Source organism: Indicator indicator, chromosome 8, assembly GCF_027791375.1.
Source record: "Indicator indicator isolate 239-I01 chromosome 8, UM_Iind_1.1, whole genome shotgun sequence".
NCBI classification, from domain to species: Eukaryota; Metazoa; Chordata; class Aves; order Piciformes; family Indicatoridae; genus Indicator; species Indicator indicator.
Genome location: NC_072017.1, coordinates 18,733,217 through 18,752,021, shown reverse-complemented (window position 1 = coordinate 18,752,021; position 18,805 = coordinate 18,733,217). Strand labels below are relative to the sequence as shown.

At 37.8% G+C, this 18,805-nt stretch overlaps 1 protein-coding gene across 4 annotated transcripts in view; it reads left to right on the top strand.

Annotated features, from left to right (window-relative positions):
- CLCN3 (chloride voltage-gated channel 3) overlaps positions 1–18,116 on the top strand; it is a 47,542-nt gene extending 29,426 nt beyond the window's left edge. For 2 of the 4 annotated variants that reach the window (XM_054383279.1, XM_054383281.1), the window contains exons 4-12: positions 2,122–2,309; positions 2,974–3,096; positions 4,365–4,571; positions 7,143–7,223; positions 8,424–8,969; positions 10,093–10,279; positions 11,655–12,053; positions 13,711–13,927; positions 17,958–18,056. In XM_054383279.1, the coding sequence (XP_054239254.1) occupies positions 2,122–2,309; positions 2,974–3,096; positions 4,365–4,571; positions 7,143–7,223; positions 8,424–8,969; positions 10,093–10,279; positions 11,655–12,053; positions 13,711–13,927; positions 17,958–18,048 (2,039 nt within the window). In that variant the 3' untranslated portion in view covers positions 18,049–18,056. Of the gene's footprint in view, positions 1–2,121; positions 2,310–2,973; positions 3,097–4,364; positions 4,572–7,142; positions 7,224–8,423; positions 8,970–10,092; positions 10,280–11,654; positions 12,054–13,710; positions 13,928–16,227; positions 16,304–17,957 lie in introns of all 4 variants that reach the window. The other 2 variants (XM_054383278.1, XM_054383280.1) reach the window with 2 other exon arrangements.
- Positions 18,117–18,805: the final 689 nt, after the last annotated feature.

Below are 18,805 nucleotides of genomic sequence, written 5' to 3'. Positions count from 1 at the left end.
TTTTCATTCATGCAGTATCTACCAATCTGGACAAGAGCTGGTTCAGATTACTGCCATAATTCCATGAGGGAAGGAAAAGGTTGACTTACCTCTATTTACAGGCTTTAGCACATCGAGGGGAGGTTTTCCTAATTAAATGGAAAACCAGCTCCACACAGAATTTAGTGGGAGTTGTCCAAGGTTACTGATCTTCCACCTACTAAACTACCAATATTATTTAATGCTGTCGTTGAGAATGGTGTTTTCTGTTTCTATTGAATGCTGGGGTTTCCATGTAGGATTTCTTGTGAAAGTGTATTAATTGGTTCAGTTCTATGCATTTGTTTTGGTTGGGGGAGGGGTTTTGTTGGTTTGGTTTGGTTTTTGCTAGTAACTGTACTGGACCCTTTAGCTTATTTCATATGGACCAAAAAGCTGATACATGTGTAGTTTTGGTAAACACACTTCCTTGTAAAATGTGTTATATGTGAGCAAAGTCTAGCTGCATGTTGATTTCATATGTTCCTGGAGGTTGTTACACACAAAATACTAGCTTTAACAGACACAGTATATTGGCTTCTGCTTCGACTCTTTCTTTTCTTTTTAAGGTGTTCTAGAATGAGTTTTACAGCAAAAGTCATCTTGACAGTTTGTGGCCCACCTGTCACACAGTGCTGCTTTCTGTCAGTGTAGTCTGGAGTGACCAAAATGTGCACAGTGAGACCAAAATGTGCAGGAGTGAGAAGTCACAAACACTGTGCACAGTTTTTCCAAAAAAGTATTTCAAACAAGTCTTTGATTGAATGCTAGGAAAATTGGTTTAGCTGCAGAGTATGGCTATGCCTATTAAAAAGGCATGGTAACTATGTAATTGCTACTTAATCACTTTTACAAATCACATATAAATTAATATATATGCAGAGTTTGCGGCTTGTTTATACACCTCTGAATGTACAAACTGGGAGTATATAATTACCGGAAATTGCTTGTAGTAATTTAAGTGTTGTTTCCACACACACACGTACACATGCCAAACTGCTATGTATATTGAAATTCCTTTACTATATTTCTGAGCAGCAAAGGGAGCAAACTCTGACCGTGAACATTCTTGGGTTTTTTTCAGTTTTAGTTGCTTTCTGTTGTATGTGTCTAGTGAATCTTAAATGGTACAACCTTGATTTCAGATGGGGAGGTCTTATGCTTATGTGTTTCAATTAATGTTGTTAAAATTTTGTTCTCCTGAAGTATTGCCTTTGAATTTGGCCCAGGATCTCAAATGGAGGATCTGCCAAGATCAGTAAATGTAAATTAGTAAATGAGAGGTAATTCTCTGCTACCAATTTACAACAGTAAATTCTAGCTATCTCTAGACAGCTGTTTCTAGAAGTGATTAATACTTTAAAAATACCAAATTATAACTAATTAACAGTTGTACATGTTCACAAAAATACAGATGTTGAAAGTAGTTTTTCAGTATAATGCTGCCATGAAAAACAGTTCTGCTATTGTGAAGTAAAAAGGATCTTAAACTATTAAAAAAAAAAACAACTTTGAAGCAATTTTGGGAGTAATGCCTACTACTTGAGGACTCTTCAGGAAATAGTTACAATACAGGATGCCTCTTAAGCTTTGAGTTTGTGAACTGCTCAGTATCTATAGTGTTAGTTACCTACAGTAGGAATTTTACATGCTTACCATGTTGCAGAATAATGGATCACATTAATATCATCAGAGTTTATTTGGTGGAGTTTTTTAATGTTCTGAAGTACTGTTGGAAGGTAGTTTTGTCGGAAGATCTATTGTCTCTTTCACCACAAAATGTGTCAGTCCTCTTCTGATTCTTAGGTCTTAGTTTCAGTGGGCTGTTGGAGAGCTGTGGCTCAGTAAACAAAAAAAAATTGTCTTGGGAAATATACAAGGTACTAGATTCTTCATTAAATAGTAATCTTACTATACTGTGAATAGGACATACTACTGGAAATCAGTAATATTTTAATATTACTGGAAATCAGTAGGTTTTGGGGTTTTTTTTAGGATTTCTGTCATTTTTATTTGTATCAATTAATACCACACATTGCTTCGTTTTAGCTGCTTGTCTTCCTCCTTTAACAGAATATTAACACAAAACTGTTTCTACAACAGGGGCATTGGCAGGATTAATTGACATTGCTGCTGACTGGATGACTGACTTAAAGGAAGGCATTTGCCTTAGTGCTTTGTGGTTTAACCATGAGCAGTGTTGCTGGGGTTCAAATGAGACAACATTTGAGGAGAGGGATAAATGTCCACAGTGGAAAACATGGGCAGAACTAATAATTGGACAAGCAGAAGTAAGTATATATCCTTTTTTCTGATGGTCTTGCTCAACAGAATATGGAAAGAAAACAATGGGTTTAAGGTTAGGGTACTAAACATAGATTTGGGTTGCATAGTCTGCTCCACTTCTTCAGCATTTGAATTTATTAATAGGTTATATAGTAGTAAATGTGCATTTCGTGCACTGCAGAGGGACTTGGACTGTTGCAGGTGTAAAGTGTAAGTTATGACAATATAGAACTGTTAATAATACAGGAATCTATGTTCTTGATCATAGCTATACATTTAAAAAAAATGAAACCTGTGGAATCCTTCGATAGCGAAGAATAGATTTATTTGTTCTACCACAAAGTTTTTAAATAGAGATTTGTTCAGTATTCAATCCATTTTGGCAGTTAATAGCTATTAAAAATAGCTGTGCTGTGTTTATTTTTCAAGATAAAGTGTTAGAACACTTCCTGCCTTGTATAACCCTGTTTTTGCTCATGTGTGGGTGTCATGACTTTATGCTTTTCAAACAAAACTCATCTCTTTCTTGATGAGTAATAATTGCTGTCCCTCAAAATGTGTACTAAGTGTACTTGCACAGCAAGAAGACTTCTGGGTTACTTTAAATGGTGATTTTGCTCCTACCTGTAATCTATATTCTAGCTTTTTTTTGTTTGTTTTTGTTTCTAGGGTCCAGGTTCATACATAATGAACTACATAATGTACATTTTCTGGGCTTTGAGCTTTGCCTTCTTAGCAGTTTCTCTGGTGAAGGTATTTGCTCCCTATGCCTGTGGCTCAGGGATACCTGAGGTGAGGTCTAAGTAATAGATACATTGTAGATGTTTCATATTAATGTGGAAATTCCTGCTGCTTTACAGGGTTGGGGGGGGGAGGCAAGAGAAAGTGCCCTGTAGCTTTGATAAAATACAGTAACACAAGTATTCAAAATGAAATAATGTAATAGTACCAATTGTTGCTGAGAAAATTACTCCAAATTTCAGAATGTCTCCTAAGGAGCACATAGCTTAAGAAAATTCTGAAGAATGATTTCCAGACCTTCTCCTAGTCTCCACCCTCCCCACAGTGACAAGAGAGCAGTGGTTCATGGACAGAATTTGGGGACCTTTGGTACAGCAATTGATCTTTTGTTGTACTGACTGCAATAGCCTTAACTAGCACAAACAGTCAGACAGTCACAAAGTAAAACGTGTAGTATCCTCAAAACCTCATTGTTGTTACAATTGCTGTCCTCTGCTGTGCACAGAACTGGAGGGAAAAATCTGACATCAGAGCATGGTCACTCTCAGTTCTCCAGTCACTGTAAATATTTCTTTATATATGTGTATTGTGTAAGTTGAAGGACAAGCTCTGCCTCTGAATAAGCCAGATCAGTTCTTTGCCATTGTTCCAGAAGAGATTTCATCCTAACTTGGTTTCCAATTTTAGCTAACCTTTACTTTCTATACACAACTGCCCAGTGTTTTCTGTACATATCCTCCTTTCCTCTGAGAACTATACTGTGTCCTACACAGGGGCATGTCTTCCAGGATAGTAATATGACACTGTAAGGCAAAATAATATCTTAGGCAAGTGGCACATCTTTTCTAGTGGAAAAAGGCTAATCTTTTCCACCTTTATGTCAAGGTATCTACTGTTACATTTTGATGCAGAAAGGAGAAAGCAGAGAGGGGTAAAACTGCTTAAATGCACTACTGCTATAGTAGGTGACCATGACCATAGCTTTTGCAGGTGTACTTTTCCTTCAGGAGTTTTATGACTTCCACTTAATAATTTACATCATAAACCAATGAATGCAATCTTAGAAGCTACTGGAGATTAATTTTCCACTAAACGTAGTTGATAATGTTGTTGTTCAGTCTTTTAGAGTAAGTTCCAAATGGCAAGCCTCTGGCAACCAAATGGACTCAGTGTAGCAATCTGAACAATACATGTTTTGAAGTGTGATAAAGTTAGTCATGTCCAAAGGCTATTCTTGAAGTTATGCAACAAAAGTTATAAAATATTATGTTCTCAAGAAAGCAGAATACAATACAGAGATTGTTTTTTGTTTCTCCTAGATAAAAACTATTTTGAGTGGCTTCATCATAAGAGGTTACTTGGGGAAGTGGACTTTGATGATAAAAACAATTACTTTAGTCTTGGCTGTCGCATCAGGTTTGAGTTTAGGAAAAGAAGGTCCCTTGGTACATGTTGCCTGCTGCTGTGGGAATATTTTTTCCTACCTCTTCCCAAAGTACAGCACAAATGAAGCTAAAAAAAGAGAGGTAAGTTCTTGTAAAAGCGTTTCTAAAATGTATTGAATATCCATACATTTTACAATTATTTGTTTAAAATATATGTTCTTGAGACAGTGTTAAGGCTTGCATTATCAGTAGTTAGTTATTGTGTTAAGAGCACTTTATTGTTCCTAGTATTCTCCAAGGTAAATTGTTTCCATGACAGAGTAATTTTCTGTTTCTTCCACCTCAGAGGCCATTTGATTTTACTTAATTTCCTTCTGCTCTATTTCAATTTGTTGTTGTTAATAAGAATGTGGCGCATTAGCATTGGTGCCCACCAAGCTGCTCTTTCACCCTCCTCCTCAAGACAGCAAGAGAAAATAAGATGAAAAGTTCATAGGTCAAGATAAAGACAGGGAGATCACTCACCAATTACCATCACAAGCCAAACAGACTAGACTGGAGGAAGATTATCTTATTGCCAATGAATAGCAGAGTTGGATAGTGAGAAATGAAAACAAAACTAAAAACATCTTGCCCCCTTTCCCTTCTTCCCAGGCTCCACTTCAGACTATTCTATCTCAAAGCAGCACAAGGGGATGAGGTTTAGGGGGTTGCAGTCAGTTTGTAACACTTTGTCTCTGCTGCTTTTTCCTCCTTATGCTTCTCTCCTGCTCCAGTGTGGGGTTTCACCCATGGGAGACAGTCCTTCAGAAACTGCTTCAGCATATGACTTTTGCACAAGGTGCAGTCTTTTACAAATGGACTGACTGCCCCAGCATGGATCTCCCACAGGCTCTGATTCCTGCCAGAAAACATGTTCCTTCATAGGTTCCTCTTCATATGCCATGGCTCCTGCCAGGACCCTGCTCTGGCTTGGGTCCTCCACAGGCTGCATCTTCATTCAGGCCACATCCACCTGCTCCATTGTGGGGTCCTCCACAGGCTGCAGGGTGGAGATCTGCTCTGCAGTGGTCCTTCCTGGGCTTCAGAGGTATAGTCTATGTCACCATGGTCGTCTTTACTGGCTGCAGGGGAATCTCTGTTCCCAGACCTAGAATGCTTCCTCCACCGCCCCCCTCAGTGTCTGCAAGGCTATTTCTCTTTCGTTTTTCCCATAGCTGCTGTGCAGTGTTTTTTGCCCTTTCTAAATTATCTTATCACAGAGACACCACCAGCATCGCTGATTAGCTCAGCTTTGGGCAGCGGGAAGCCTGTTTTGGAGCTGGCTGAACTGGCTCTGTTGGACATAGGGGCAGTCTGTGGTGTTTGCTCACAAAAGCTACCCCTGCAGAACTCCCTAATTACTATAACCATGTCATGTAAAAACAATAGTGAGCGCCATGCTAATGAGGTCAAGTCAGAGTAGCAAGTTTTAACATTCTTACTCATTCAATAAAAACTTGTGTTAAAAAATAAAAAAGGGTGTCCTCCCAGCTGTACTTCAATTCACAGGTACAACTTCGGTGTGCTGGAAGGAGACTGCAGAACATGCAGAAGTAGGGCTCACTTCGTATTTCAAAGCTGCCTATTCTTAAATCATTTAATAAGTTACTTGTGCTGCTCATCCTGGAACGATAACTCTTGGAGTTTCTCTGTGTTTTTCCACAGGTGTGTAAGGGCTACTACCTGAGGGTTAGTGTTATTGCAGGGAATTTGTCCAGTGTTGTTACAATTAGCATGCACTTGAATCATCTTCCAGTATTAAACATAATTCATCCATGATGCTGTAGGACCAGCTGCTGCTTCAGTTCCTCCTGATCTCTCCCTTCATCTCACTACACCTCAGTTCTTTCTGTAAATTTTTGCTTGAAGACTACTGAGCACCATTCTCCAGGACTGGCAGAAAAGTTTTGCAGTCTGTTGGCAATTTGTGTCCCTTTAATGTTTACGATTGATGGACTTCTCCACCACACACATATTTTGGTTGGAAGGGACCTACAGCAATCATTTAGTCCAACTGCCTGACCCGTGTGGGGGTGGCTGCCCAAAAGATAAAGCCTGCTGTGAAGGGCATTGTCCAAGTGCTTCTTAAACACTGACTGCTTTGGGGCATTGACCACCTTTCTTGGAATCCTGTTCCAATGTTTGACCACCCCTACAGTAAAGAAATGCTTCCCAATATCCAGTCTAAACCTCCCCTGGTGCATCTTGGACCATTCCTCCATGTCCTGTTACTGGATACCAGAAAGATCTCCCTCTCCACATCCCAGCCACGGGAAGCTGTAGATAGCAATGAGGTCACCCCTCAGCCTCCTTCTCTCCAAACTAGACAAGCCCAAAGTCCTTATCTGCTCTTTATAGGGCATTCCTTCCAGTCCTTTTACCAGTTTTGTTGCCCTGTTCTGGACACATTCAAGGAACTTCCCATCCTTCTTGAACTGTGGGGTGCTACAACTTGGCTTCCTCATGGCTGGTACCTGGTCAGTGGCTGCTGAGGCCCTGTCTTAAGAGCATTCTGATGGACGCACTTGTTGCTTTTCTGTTAGCAGGTCTGTATGTTCTTGATAGAAACGCAGAAGAAACTGATCACTGTAATGAGATGCTGTTCTTCATGTTTAAAGCATATCACAGACTGCAAAAAAAATGCTCATAGTTGTGGGTTTTTTCTCCCAGGTGTTGTCAGCTGCCTCAGCAGCAGGGGTATCTGTAGCCTTTGGTGCCCCCATTGGTGGAGTCCTTTTCAGTCTGGAGGAGGTGAGTCAAGAAATGGCACTGAAGGATAGATAGGTTAAAAAAATCTCTTTTAGTATGAATAACCTCAGACTCCTTTTAAGCTACAGAGTCTTTCCTAAGAAGGCAATTATGTTTGGACCAACATTTTAAAGTCAAGAATCCTCTTACTAGCTAACTTTTTTGTTTGGAATGTCAGCTTTATTTTGTTCTCATATATATATTTGTGGAGAGGGGCTGAGCCAGTCAATAATTACAATTTACCTACACCTAGAGATTAACAGCAGATTTTTACTCTAGGATTGTATTCTAAAAAAAATAAAATTGTTTTTTTTTTTCATTTTGAAAAAGGTTTTAGAAACCTGTTCAACAGTTGAAGCAAGTTTTTAAACTTTTTCATAAAAGTTTCAGACACTAAACGCTACTGAATCATTAAAAAGGCAAATATGGTATAAAACTGACCTCCTAGGCAACCAAACTTAATTCTTCAAGAAATGTTTCATATTAAATTAGTTTACATTAGCTGTTTTCAAACTTCATAAGAATGTTATATAGATCATTAGCATTTTTAAAGAAAGCAGAAAATCTAAAAGTCTCTGAATTAAAAATGTAAGTAAAATATTCTGTCAATTATAATTTTCTGTTTCAGTGGGGGATTTTGAAGAATTCCTTTGTTGTCAAAAAAATTCCAAAAAAGCTCAGAAGAAAACTTGCTTGCAATTCAAGTCAGGCTGTGTGGGCTTTAGTATGAAATTGCTTGTTCTCTTTTGAGGAATTTACATATTTGTTAATGTTTTAATTATACTTCATAAAAGTAACACATCTGCTAGAAACTTTTCAATGTAGCTTGAATGGAGATGACACTCTATTTGCAGGAAATTTGAGAGAGCAACTAGTACACAGCCTGGTTCTTATCAATGCTAGAAAGAGATTCTTATAAACAGAGAAGCTTTTAAACATTAATTACTATGCATTGTTTCCCAAGAGTCTTAAACCAGCAGTGGTTTCAACAGTGCTCCAGTACTGACTTTAAAACTGATAGAGGTATGAATTGTTGTAGAGCTTTTAAAAAATGTAGTATGGCGCTCCAGTGGTCCCAGTGAATGGTAGTGATAATGTTCAGCTTACACTATGTAAGCAGCATTCTTGTAACACCTGCATAAAATGGTCTTTCCAGGATTTTTAGTGTAATCACTAATAAGTGTCATGTGTTGCCTTTTGCAGGTCAGTTACTATTTCCCACTGAAAACATTATGGAGATCGTTTTTTGCTGCTTTAGTAGCTGCATTTGTTTTAAGGTCCATCAATCCTTTTGGAAATAGCCGCCTAGTTCTTTTTTATGTGGAATACCACACTCCTTGGTACCTTTTTGAACTTCTTCCTTTCATTCTTCTGGGAGTATTTGGTGGGCTCTGGGGAGCATTTTTCATCCGAGCAAACATTGCATGGTGTCGTCGACGCAAATCTACAAAATTTGGGAAGTACCCTGTCCTGGAGGTTATTATTGTTGCAGCAATAACAGCTGTCATTGCCTTCCCTAATCCATACACAAGGCTAAACACTAGTGAGCTTATCAAAGAGCTCTTCACAGACTGTGGGCCATTAGAATCCTCCTCCCTCTGTGACTACAGAAATGATATGAATGCAAGCAAAATAGTAGATGATATTCCTGATCGTCCAGCAGGCACTGGAGTCTATTCAGCTATATGGCAATTGTGTTTAGCACTCATATTTAAAATAATCATGACAGTCTTCACCTTTGGTATCAAGGTAAGTGTGAATGCAGTGATTATTTAATTATTGCCTTTGTCATTTTCCATCTTTCAAAGCTAGCAACTTTGTAGATTTTTTTATGTGTAGTTCTTTAAGCAAACAAACAAAAAAAGTCTTCTTCCTGTTAATTAGTAAGCCAGTCTTGTAGGAAACAGTATTAAGTCTAATTAAATTCAAACTAGCCCTTTGTTCAGCTGAACAGAAGCATGTGCTAACTATAACAGAGAGCAGTAACCGTGTAGATGGATCACTGTTTACATGGGCCTGATTCAGCAGCAAGGATGATTTTAGAATTTCCAAGTGAAGCAGCCACTCAAGTTCCCTGGTCTTATTATGTGGAGAAAAATGAGGCTAAGGGGAGACCTTACCTGTCTCTAAAACTACCTGAAAGGAAATTGGAGTTGCTGATGAAGCAGAGTTGCAATAATATTTTACTAAGCCATGTTGGTGACTATGTGGCCTTTTCAGGTTTTAATTAATAACAGAAAAAACAGTTTAAATAACTAAAACTACAGTAGGAACTGATTTTACAGTAATGTGTTATCTTCTTTTTGCAATGGGAGTTGTCCTGCTTTTTTCTCTCACAGCATATTTAGCATTCTATATATGGTCCCTTGTATGGGAAACTGCAATATAGTAAGCAAAGCTGCTTTTAAAATAACCTGTATAGTGGGCCATCTAATTTATAGCTGTGTCAGGAAGCAGTCTGGGAAAGCAGTCTGATGTGCAAAACTTGTTTAATAAGTGAATGTTGACTCAGATGAACATGAGGTAATAAAGACTTTTCAGTAGTAGTAGCGTAGCTGAGATTGGACACACATATGGTTAAGAGTTGTGTTGCTGGCACTGAAAGTCTAGTTTGTGGTCCTGTATTGATGACAGATTTGCTATTAAATACAGTATAACATAACAAATATGCTCACAAAATGGATTCAGCTAACCATGTTAATCAGAGGTATCAATAGTATTGTGTTTTGCTAACTTTGCAGGATCAGTTTATATGGTTCTGACAATTTGAGCATTCTCATCTCTTTTCAGAAAAAGCAATGATTTACTTGTATAGCAATGCATTGTGTATGTTCCCATCAGCATGACAGCAGGTTTTCTGGGTTTGTTGCAGGTTCCATCTGGGCTGTTCATACCTAGTATGGCAATTGGAGCAATAGCTGGAAGGATTGTTGGAATTGCTGTGGAGCAGCTGGCTTACTACCATCATGACTGGTTCATTTTCAAGGAGTGGTGTGAAGTTGGAGCTGACTGTATTACACCTGGTCTTTATGCCATGGTTGGAGCTGCTGCATGCTTAGGTAAATAAAAATATTTAAAAAGTAAGTAAGTATCTGATTTCTTGTATGTTGCCAAAACAATGATTTAAAATTTAAAGGAAATACAAATGTGTGCAGTTTTGGAACACCTTCTCATATGAACTTCTCTCCTTTCAGAATAGTGCATTCAGGTCTCTACATGAGACTGTCAGAACCTTGTGGTCTGAGGACTAATATGTAAAACTTAAATTTAAATTCTCCTGTTTCTCATCAATAATACTGTTTAGCTTCTCTCTCTTTTTTTTTTTTTTTGGTATCAAGAGGTGGCATTACTATATCCATCAGAAAAATCTGTTTCTTGAAATGTAGTAGAGGATTTGCAGAGTCAAGTACTGTTGAAATGATTACAAGGAGGGGACATGAAAAGCTGCCAAGTCTATATGAAATGCAAAAGGTGTTCTTGAAATTAATAATACAAACAAAACTTTCTGAAGGTGTCTAATGACTTGAGTCCAGCTTGAGGTATCCTTAACAGGTCTGATTTATAAAATATTGAAAATCAGCTTCATGGAAAGAGGCTTAACTTGGATGTCTGAACTAGGAGAGGTTTTTTGAAGGCCTTGTCTTGTCCTAGCTTATAACTTCATTGCCTTAGAAATTAAGCTTAAAAGCTGTTAGTATGGATTCCACAGAAATTTAGTTTTACTTAAAGTGCATTTCAGCAATCAAACTTGTGGTACAAATTCAGTTTTTGTAGAAGTTGTTCTGGTTCACAGTAGTTCAGTGTGAATCACATTTGAATGCATTGAAAGAAAGATCATATTCTTTTATCAAATGAAGATACGGCATCAGAAACCTTGGCAGAAATATGCAACCTAAATATTAATAAAAGTGAAATACAATCACTGTCGTCTCCCATTGTCTAAGAAAGATTTCTTTTCATCAGTCAGAATTCTCTTTAGTATTTATTATTCAGCAACAGCATTAAATTCCTAATCCTCTGGACAATGTAGCTGTTACATTGCTACCTGTGAATTCCCTGCATTAGTTCCATTCTTTTTCTAAATTCTTCTCTTTCTGGTTTTCCTTGCATATCACAGTATTTCTAATCTCAGAGTAGTGTGGAGAAATACATCATTCTGTTCTTAGTTTATGTGAAATAACCACACATATTTCTCAAATTCCTCTATTCTCTCACTTTCTAGGAATTTTTCATAACATTCTCTTTTCTTTTTTTAACCTCTAAAAGTCTGGTGTTTATTTTTCCTGTGTGCTTCTCTTTGTGCTGTACAGAATGATGTTTGTCAGATGACCTTTAATGGCAAAGTTGTATTTGTAGTTCTCAACAGGAAGGCAGAAAATGCTGAATTCATTATTATCTGATACTAGAATGTTTTGGCTACTGTTTTTCTTGCAGGTGGTGTGACAAGAATGACCGTGTCCCTTGTAGTTATTGTCTTTGAGCTAACAGGAGGGCTGGAATATATTGTTCCCCTAATGGCTGCAGTCATGACCAGTAAGTGGGTAGGAGATGCCTTTGGTAGGGAAGGCATCTATGAGGCACACATCCGACTGAATGGATATCCTTTCTTGGATGCAAAGGAAGAATTTACCCACACAACCCTGGCTGCTGATGTTATGAGACCTCGAAGAAGTGACCCACCGTTAGCGGTTCTGACACAGGATAATATGACAGTCGAAGACATAGAAAACTTAATCAACGACACCAGCTATAATGGTTTTCCAGTTATTATGTCAAAAGAATCACAGAGACTGGTGGGCTTTGCTCTAAGAAGAGATCTAACTATTGCAATAGGTAATTATCTTCCAGTATTACATGATCATGTATGCCAATTTTGATGCTTTTACAACTTAAACAAGAAATTACACTGTAAACTTATTTCAGGTTCAGATACCTCACACAGGCTGTCTGTTCCTATATTGCAGTATATGATTATCTTCACTAGCAAGCTCTGAAACAGCAAAAATGTTCTCTCTGTCATAAAACCAGAAGTTGACATACTGAAGTAGGCCTGAATGATCTAGTCTGGTAATTTCATTTGTTTCAAGGCTTTTGCCTTTTCCTCCAATGGCACTACACCAATGTTCTTGAAACTGAGTGTTCACATTTTAGAACAGCAGGATTCTGCGAGGGTTAGTGTTGAAGTAATTTTTAAATTTAAATGTGTATCATACATCTCTCTAACCGTATGTTACTTACTGTTGTTACAACAACTAAGATTGTATTATGGAGAGAGAAGTGAAACACTAAAAGTTTCTGTTTTCCAGTTTGTTTGTGTAAGGGAAGTTTGGCTCTGAGTGCATGAGCACACAAGGCCTCTTTGGGCCCTTTTGCTCTGTGTGAGTGTTAGAACTTGTATGATATTTGTAACAACGCTTTGTGCCCTCACAAGAAATATTCAGTGGATTTTGAGGATAATTATAACCAAATGAAAAAAGGTCATTAAGTAAGAAAATGTTACAAAACTCATATTTAGTGCATTAAATCAGAGATGGAAGTTGTACCGTAAGCTGCATTTTCTTTTTTTCCTGTCATTTGTAAGATATTACATTGACAAGGTACACTTGAAAGATTGTACATTAACAAAGACACTTGAGAAAAAGTTGCAAAAGTCTCCTGCAGCTTTAAATTTTTAAAGTTTTGTGAACTCAACATTGTTTACTTGAGTGAAACTCTTGCCTGTGATCTTAATACTGTGGACACTAGAGTGTTTTGCTGTGTGGGATGTGTAGGAATGACCAAAACTTAGAAATTATTATAGGCATTATGCTGGTTTAAGTTTGCATTTACTTAAGAGTAAATGGGGGAATGGCAGAACATTTGTTTAATAATAGACTTTCAGAGGTAAGACTCATTTCAGCTGCTGAGATTCTATAGAGCAAGTTGCTTAATCTTGGATTTTGACTGGCTTAAAAGAGCTGAATAAGTTCAGTACAGGGTGAATGCTGTTGTCACCAAGGGGATGAAAACATGAAAAGGGAGAAGAACCAGTTCACAAAAACCTAAATAAATTCATTATAAACAAGGAAGAAACATCTGCAGGGTGCTCAGAAATGAGCTTCTTGGTTTCAAACAAACAATATTCAGAGCCACTAGAATCATAACATGGCTGAGATTGAGACTGGCTTTCTTCTGGACGGTTTCTTCAACAGCCATCTATTCGCTTCCTGCATCTTATTTTTAAAGTCTTTCTACCGCTTTACAGTAAATAAGAGTTATTTATTGGAATGAGAGAAGTAGTGTGCTAGGTAGCATTTGTGGTCTCTGCACAAACAATTCTTAGGAATAAACCAATGGCTGTGCAAACACATCGAAACAACATATAACAGAGCATCAGCACCTAGAGAAAAACACTGAGGTCTAGTAGCATTAATTTGATCTGTTTGCACTAAATTTCCTAAATTCTTCCTTATTTGCCTTTTTTCCAACCCCTTCCCTCTTTTTCTTAAAGAAAGTGCTAGAAAGAAGCAGGAAGGGATTGTTGGCAGTTCCAGGGTCTGTTTTGCCCAGCATACCCCATCACTTCCAGCAGAAAGCCCTCGACCACTGAAGCTTAGAAGCATACTTGATATGAGCCCTTTCACCGTGACAGACCACACACCAATGGAAATAGTGGTGGATATTTTCCGGAAGCTAGGTCTGAGGCAGTGCCTTGTCACACACAATGGGTGAGTAAAGTGGCAGTAATGCTCTTCATTCTGTTAGAAACAGTGATTTTTGCTTCCAGCATCAGAGTATTTGGACCAGGTTATGTTCCAGGATCATGGTACTTGAACCTGCAAGTTTGTTACTGCAACTGAGGGACCCCAACTGTTTGTTAAGAAGGTGCTGTGCTGTGGCACCTCTCTTAAATATTTACTTCTCCCTTATATTTCAAGTAAGCAGACAGTTGATTTCAGTCATTTCAGGATGTTCTGTTCAAAATTAGCTCTCAGGTTTGTATGTGCAACTGGCTCTGTGGAGGAGACACAATTTGTCTCACAGAAATCTAGTTATGTGGTGCACAGTCCAAGGGCCTGCATTTCCTCATTCTTAGATGCATGTTGGCACTGTGCAGTGTATCAGCTACTGAACATCTAGAAATGTGTAAGTTCATGAAAAGTAAGGGAGAAGATTATTCAGTCAGTATCTCCTGCTGTGGAGTTTAGTGATGGCCATTACACCACCAATCTCTTGTTTTTGAATACTAACAAACTAAACGGCTACTAATTGTAGAACTTCAATCTGCAGTTTTTGTTTCTACATTTCAAAGTGTTTCAAGGAAGTAATTTCAGATTCAGAGTTTGTAAATGAGACTACTACTAAATGAGGGAGTTGTCATGTGATTACCCACTAAACAAATCAGCCCTAGGCATGGAAACATGAACGTTCATTATGATTGCCTCTTTTCTAAGCTGCTGCTTCTTCTTTTCTTTTTTTTTTAATATATGTTTTTTTCTTTTAGTGTCTAGCTGTTCCTTTTAACGTTCTGCTTTCCTGTATCTCTTGTGTTAAACACACACAGCATTGCAGCTTCTACTGCAGTATCTTCCTTACTCTTCAGTGTGTCTTTTAAGGCACATGGGAGTGAAATACCGCCTGCTAATTCACATTACTTAGGATCAATGTCCGTGGGACAAACCCCAAGAAACCTGAAACATGGATGGGATTTTCTTGGTTTGTTGTGGGCAAAAGGTCTCTGCTACAAGTGGCAAATATTTGAATATTGAATTGGTTTTTGAGTTTATTTTTTCAGCTGTATCTTAAAGTGATTTTAAATGTTCTGCTTTTCTTTTTCTTCGATGCATCCCTGCATTGAATGGCAAGAAGATGTTTTCAGAAGCATAAATTACTTTTTAAATCTTTCTGTTATGGGTAAAGGACATTGTGATCTGACGTCAGTGCAAGTATGCAATTCTTATTTTGGAAATGAATTGATAAAACTTCAATGAAGAATATTTACTGTGATTTTTTTTAAAACTTAGTTTCTATTGTGGTTGAATTCTCAAACATTGACATTGATCTTAAAAGTCAACTCTTAAGAAAAGTTTTGACAAAAATTGTACTATAAATTTTGAACTATTTTATGATAAAGTATGAGCAAGTCTGGACGGCTTTAACAATTAACAAATTTAACAATTTACAAATGTGATATTGCACAAGCACACTGTCCATTACAAGAAGATCAGATAGTAAATACTAGTACCAGTGGTATTTGGCCATGGCATATAGCCAAGGACTAATCTCTACCCACATAAATACACGTATCAGCTTATGGGTTCCAATCCAGATCGGAATAAGAGCTGTGCAGAAATCAATGCTGATAACAAGTGTAAAGATATATAAAAACTCAGCCTCATGCTTCCTGATTTATACCAGAATAACCACTCTAGGGAGCTGCTTGTGATGAGAGCATGAATGATATGCTCTGTCATGAATGACAAATCTTTCTGAATGTGTCCATTTCTAGGGACGCCTGAAAACCCTGCCGTATAGCGCAGCTTCAAACCTCAACTGCGATGACTTCGTAGTTTTTGCTTGGTTCATCTACTGTGGCTTCTTAAAATGTGAATAATTATCTGTATGTGTGAAGAGAAATAACTATTGACAAATGCAGTGGAGCAGATTTTAGTTTCAGTGCCTCTAAAACAATAAGATATGTGAATTTTGGGAAAAGGGATGACGTATGCCTCCCTGATGTATACTTGATAGGAGAAACATGCTCTAGGGTGTTTGAAGATTGAATTGTGTTCAGAATTTTGGGAGAAAAAGAAAAGGCAACATCTGGGAAAGGCTACTGACTTTCAAATCATTTTTCATTTAATTACCTCATTAGTCATTTAATTATCTCATTAACTTTCCTGCAACCATTCCTTCCCCCCCTTGGGTTTTTGTTGTTGTTTTGCTTTCCTCTGATCCTTTTTCATTATGATTAGAACTTTTTATTTGATTTCACACACAGTTATTAGCATAACATGATCTGTTTCAGGATTGTCTTGGGGATCATCACAAAGAAGAACATATTAGAGCATCTCGAGCAACTAAAGCAGCACGTCGAACCCTTGGTGATTAGATATATCAGATCTCATAATTAGACACCCTAGAAGTCAGGAAGCATGAAACTTGTGAACTGTTCAGGGCCTTTATGACATCAGCTGAACAATGAAATAATGTTATGCTAAAAATTTGTATTAAAACCATAAAACAATATGTACAAAATTCTTTTGTAGAAATGAAGCTGTTGGAATGTACGACTTGTTAGTCACAACGTGAAAGGAAAGTAAACAATAGATTTCTGATATTATTGGTTTTGAGATTACAGAGATCCATCTAGTTGTTGTGCTGATTTCCCCAGGTGGGAAAGGATGCAGCTGGGAATACTTTTCCCTGCCTAATGCAAATTAAGAGTTTCATATATGTGAATTTTTCTGACCTTGACACCTTTAAATAGCTGTTAAATAGCAAAGTAAGTATCACATCTCTTGAGAAGTAAAGCCAAGCATGTTGTTAATGTACTGCAACATTAGGTCTTACATTTAGCAACATGTTTTTTTAAAAAGTATTCTTATTTTTAGTGAAATTCTGTGATTTTACATTGTCTTGTGATTCTGCTGCTGTTACCTACAGCAACGAGTGTAGTCCATTATAAAATGTTCAGTGACATCCCAAGCCACTAAGTGGCATACTACTGTTAAAAATAATTTCAGAATCTAGATACTGTTTTAATTGTGATGTTGTGAACTAACCTTAGATAGAGGGTAAGATTTTGTCTTAATTTGGACATGGGTTGCTGGTTACATCTCTATTAAACATACCCACCAGGTTTAGCTGCTTATGCTAATTATGTTCTCGTTTCATGCTAATATTTCACAAGTATTTCATGCGTCCTTTAATAAGACAAAACAAAATGTACTAACCAGAATAACAAGGGTAGCAGCTCATTCATTCTGCTCTTTGCTTCTCCTGTGATATTATCCTTTTGGACGGTCTCACCCTTTTTCATATCTCACAGTGTTACATTTTTTTAAAACCATGAAGACTTTATCATAAGAGCACAGTACCTAAATTTGAAAATCAGAATTTCCTTTTATTATTCACAATATATTTTCTGAAGCTGTGAACTCCAAATCTAGTTAACTATTGTTTATTTCACAAAAAGATTCATGGCTAATACCATGTGCTCCTATGAATACGTTCAGCCTGAGCCAGCGCATCAGACTGGGAGGATCCTTACAATTTAAAAACAGAGGGAAGGGGAATTCAATTTGCTCTTAGGATTCTGGGCCATCAAGCAGTATATCACTTGTGATGGCTAGGTTGGCTAGCCATGAGATGGGATCAGTATCACTTCTTTTTCATGTCTCTTTTTTCTTTGCCCCTCTTTGTTACTTTTTTGTTGGCATATGCTAATCAAAATTTCATTTTCATAGAAACAAAAAATTAAATAGAAATTGTCATGGGCTCTACTTGTATTACTGGTATGTCATTAAAATGGACTACAGCTGTCAGAGACCATCTGATATGGTGTCTCAGCATTGTTGTCTTTTAACAAACCGTTGGTTCCTCAGTATTTTGATTAATAAAATGTTTTTGTTTAAATAACAAAGTCAGGCTGTTCACTTTTGCTCTATTCCTGTCAACAAAAAGTACTTGGCTACAGCTTTGTTCTTGTTATTTTCCTGCTTGCATTAATACAGATCTTCCATTTATCCTTTTCAGGCGCCTCCTTGGCATTATAACAAAAAAAGATATCCTCCGTCATATGGCCCAGACGGCAAACCAAGACCCCGCCTCAATAATGTTCAACTGAAACCCATAGCTGAGGAGAGAGAGGAAACAGAAGAGGAGGTTCATTTGTTGAATAGCACAACACTTTAGTCTGAGGGATACCTCTAAAATCAGAGACAAGAGTTGGGGTTTTGTGTAACGGTGCTGCTGGCAATCGAATCAGGAGTTGGTCTGGGGGAATATATGGTGAGGAGGAAAGCTGATGGGAGCGTGGGAAGGGAGGAGCTGCTGTCCTGCACTGGATGCGTCCCGAGACGTCAGGTCTGCCATGATAGTGCAGTAGGTGAGCCGTGAGGTGGCACAATTCTCCTGCCCCAACCCGGTACTTCAGCATTGAAGAGATGTGTTATTTAGTCCCCGTTTCTGGAGGGATCATTCTGAATGAGCCATCTTACAGAGACTGAAAGGTCTTGCCCTTTTTATCATTGAAAACTGTTGTGTTAACTCATGAAATGTATTAATTATTACACACCACCTTTCTACATTCCAGAAGAGCTTTATTTCTCTCTCTCCTGAGCCGTAACAAAGCCTCTTTAAAATTGGTGTGCCCTGTTGAAGGAGTTGTTTCTCATATTGAGATGTACTGTGAGTTACTGAGTTTAGATCACAAGAAGGGAGGTTTTTCTTGTGCCATTAAATGCATAAGTTTGTACATCATGGAATGCTTGGAGCAGTGGAGACCCACTGCACCAAAACCAGGTAGAACAGGTAATACCTTGCAGAACCATGTGAAACTTCTTTCAACCCCATGTGCTGTTGTGATATGAGAAAAATTAAAA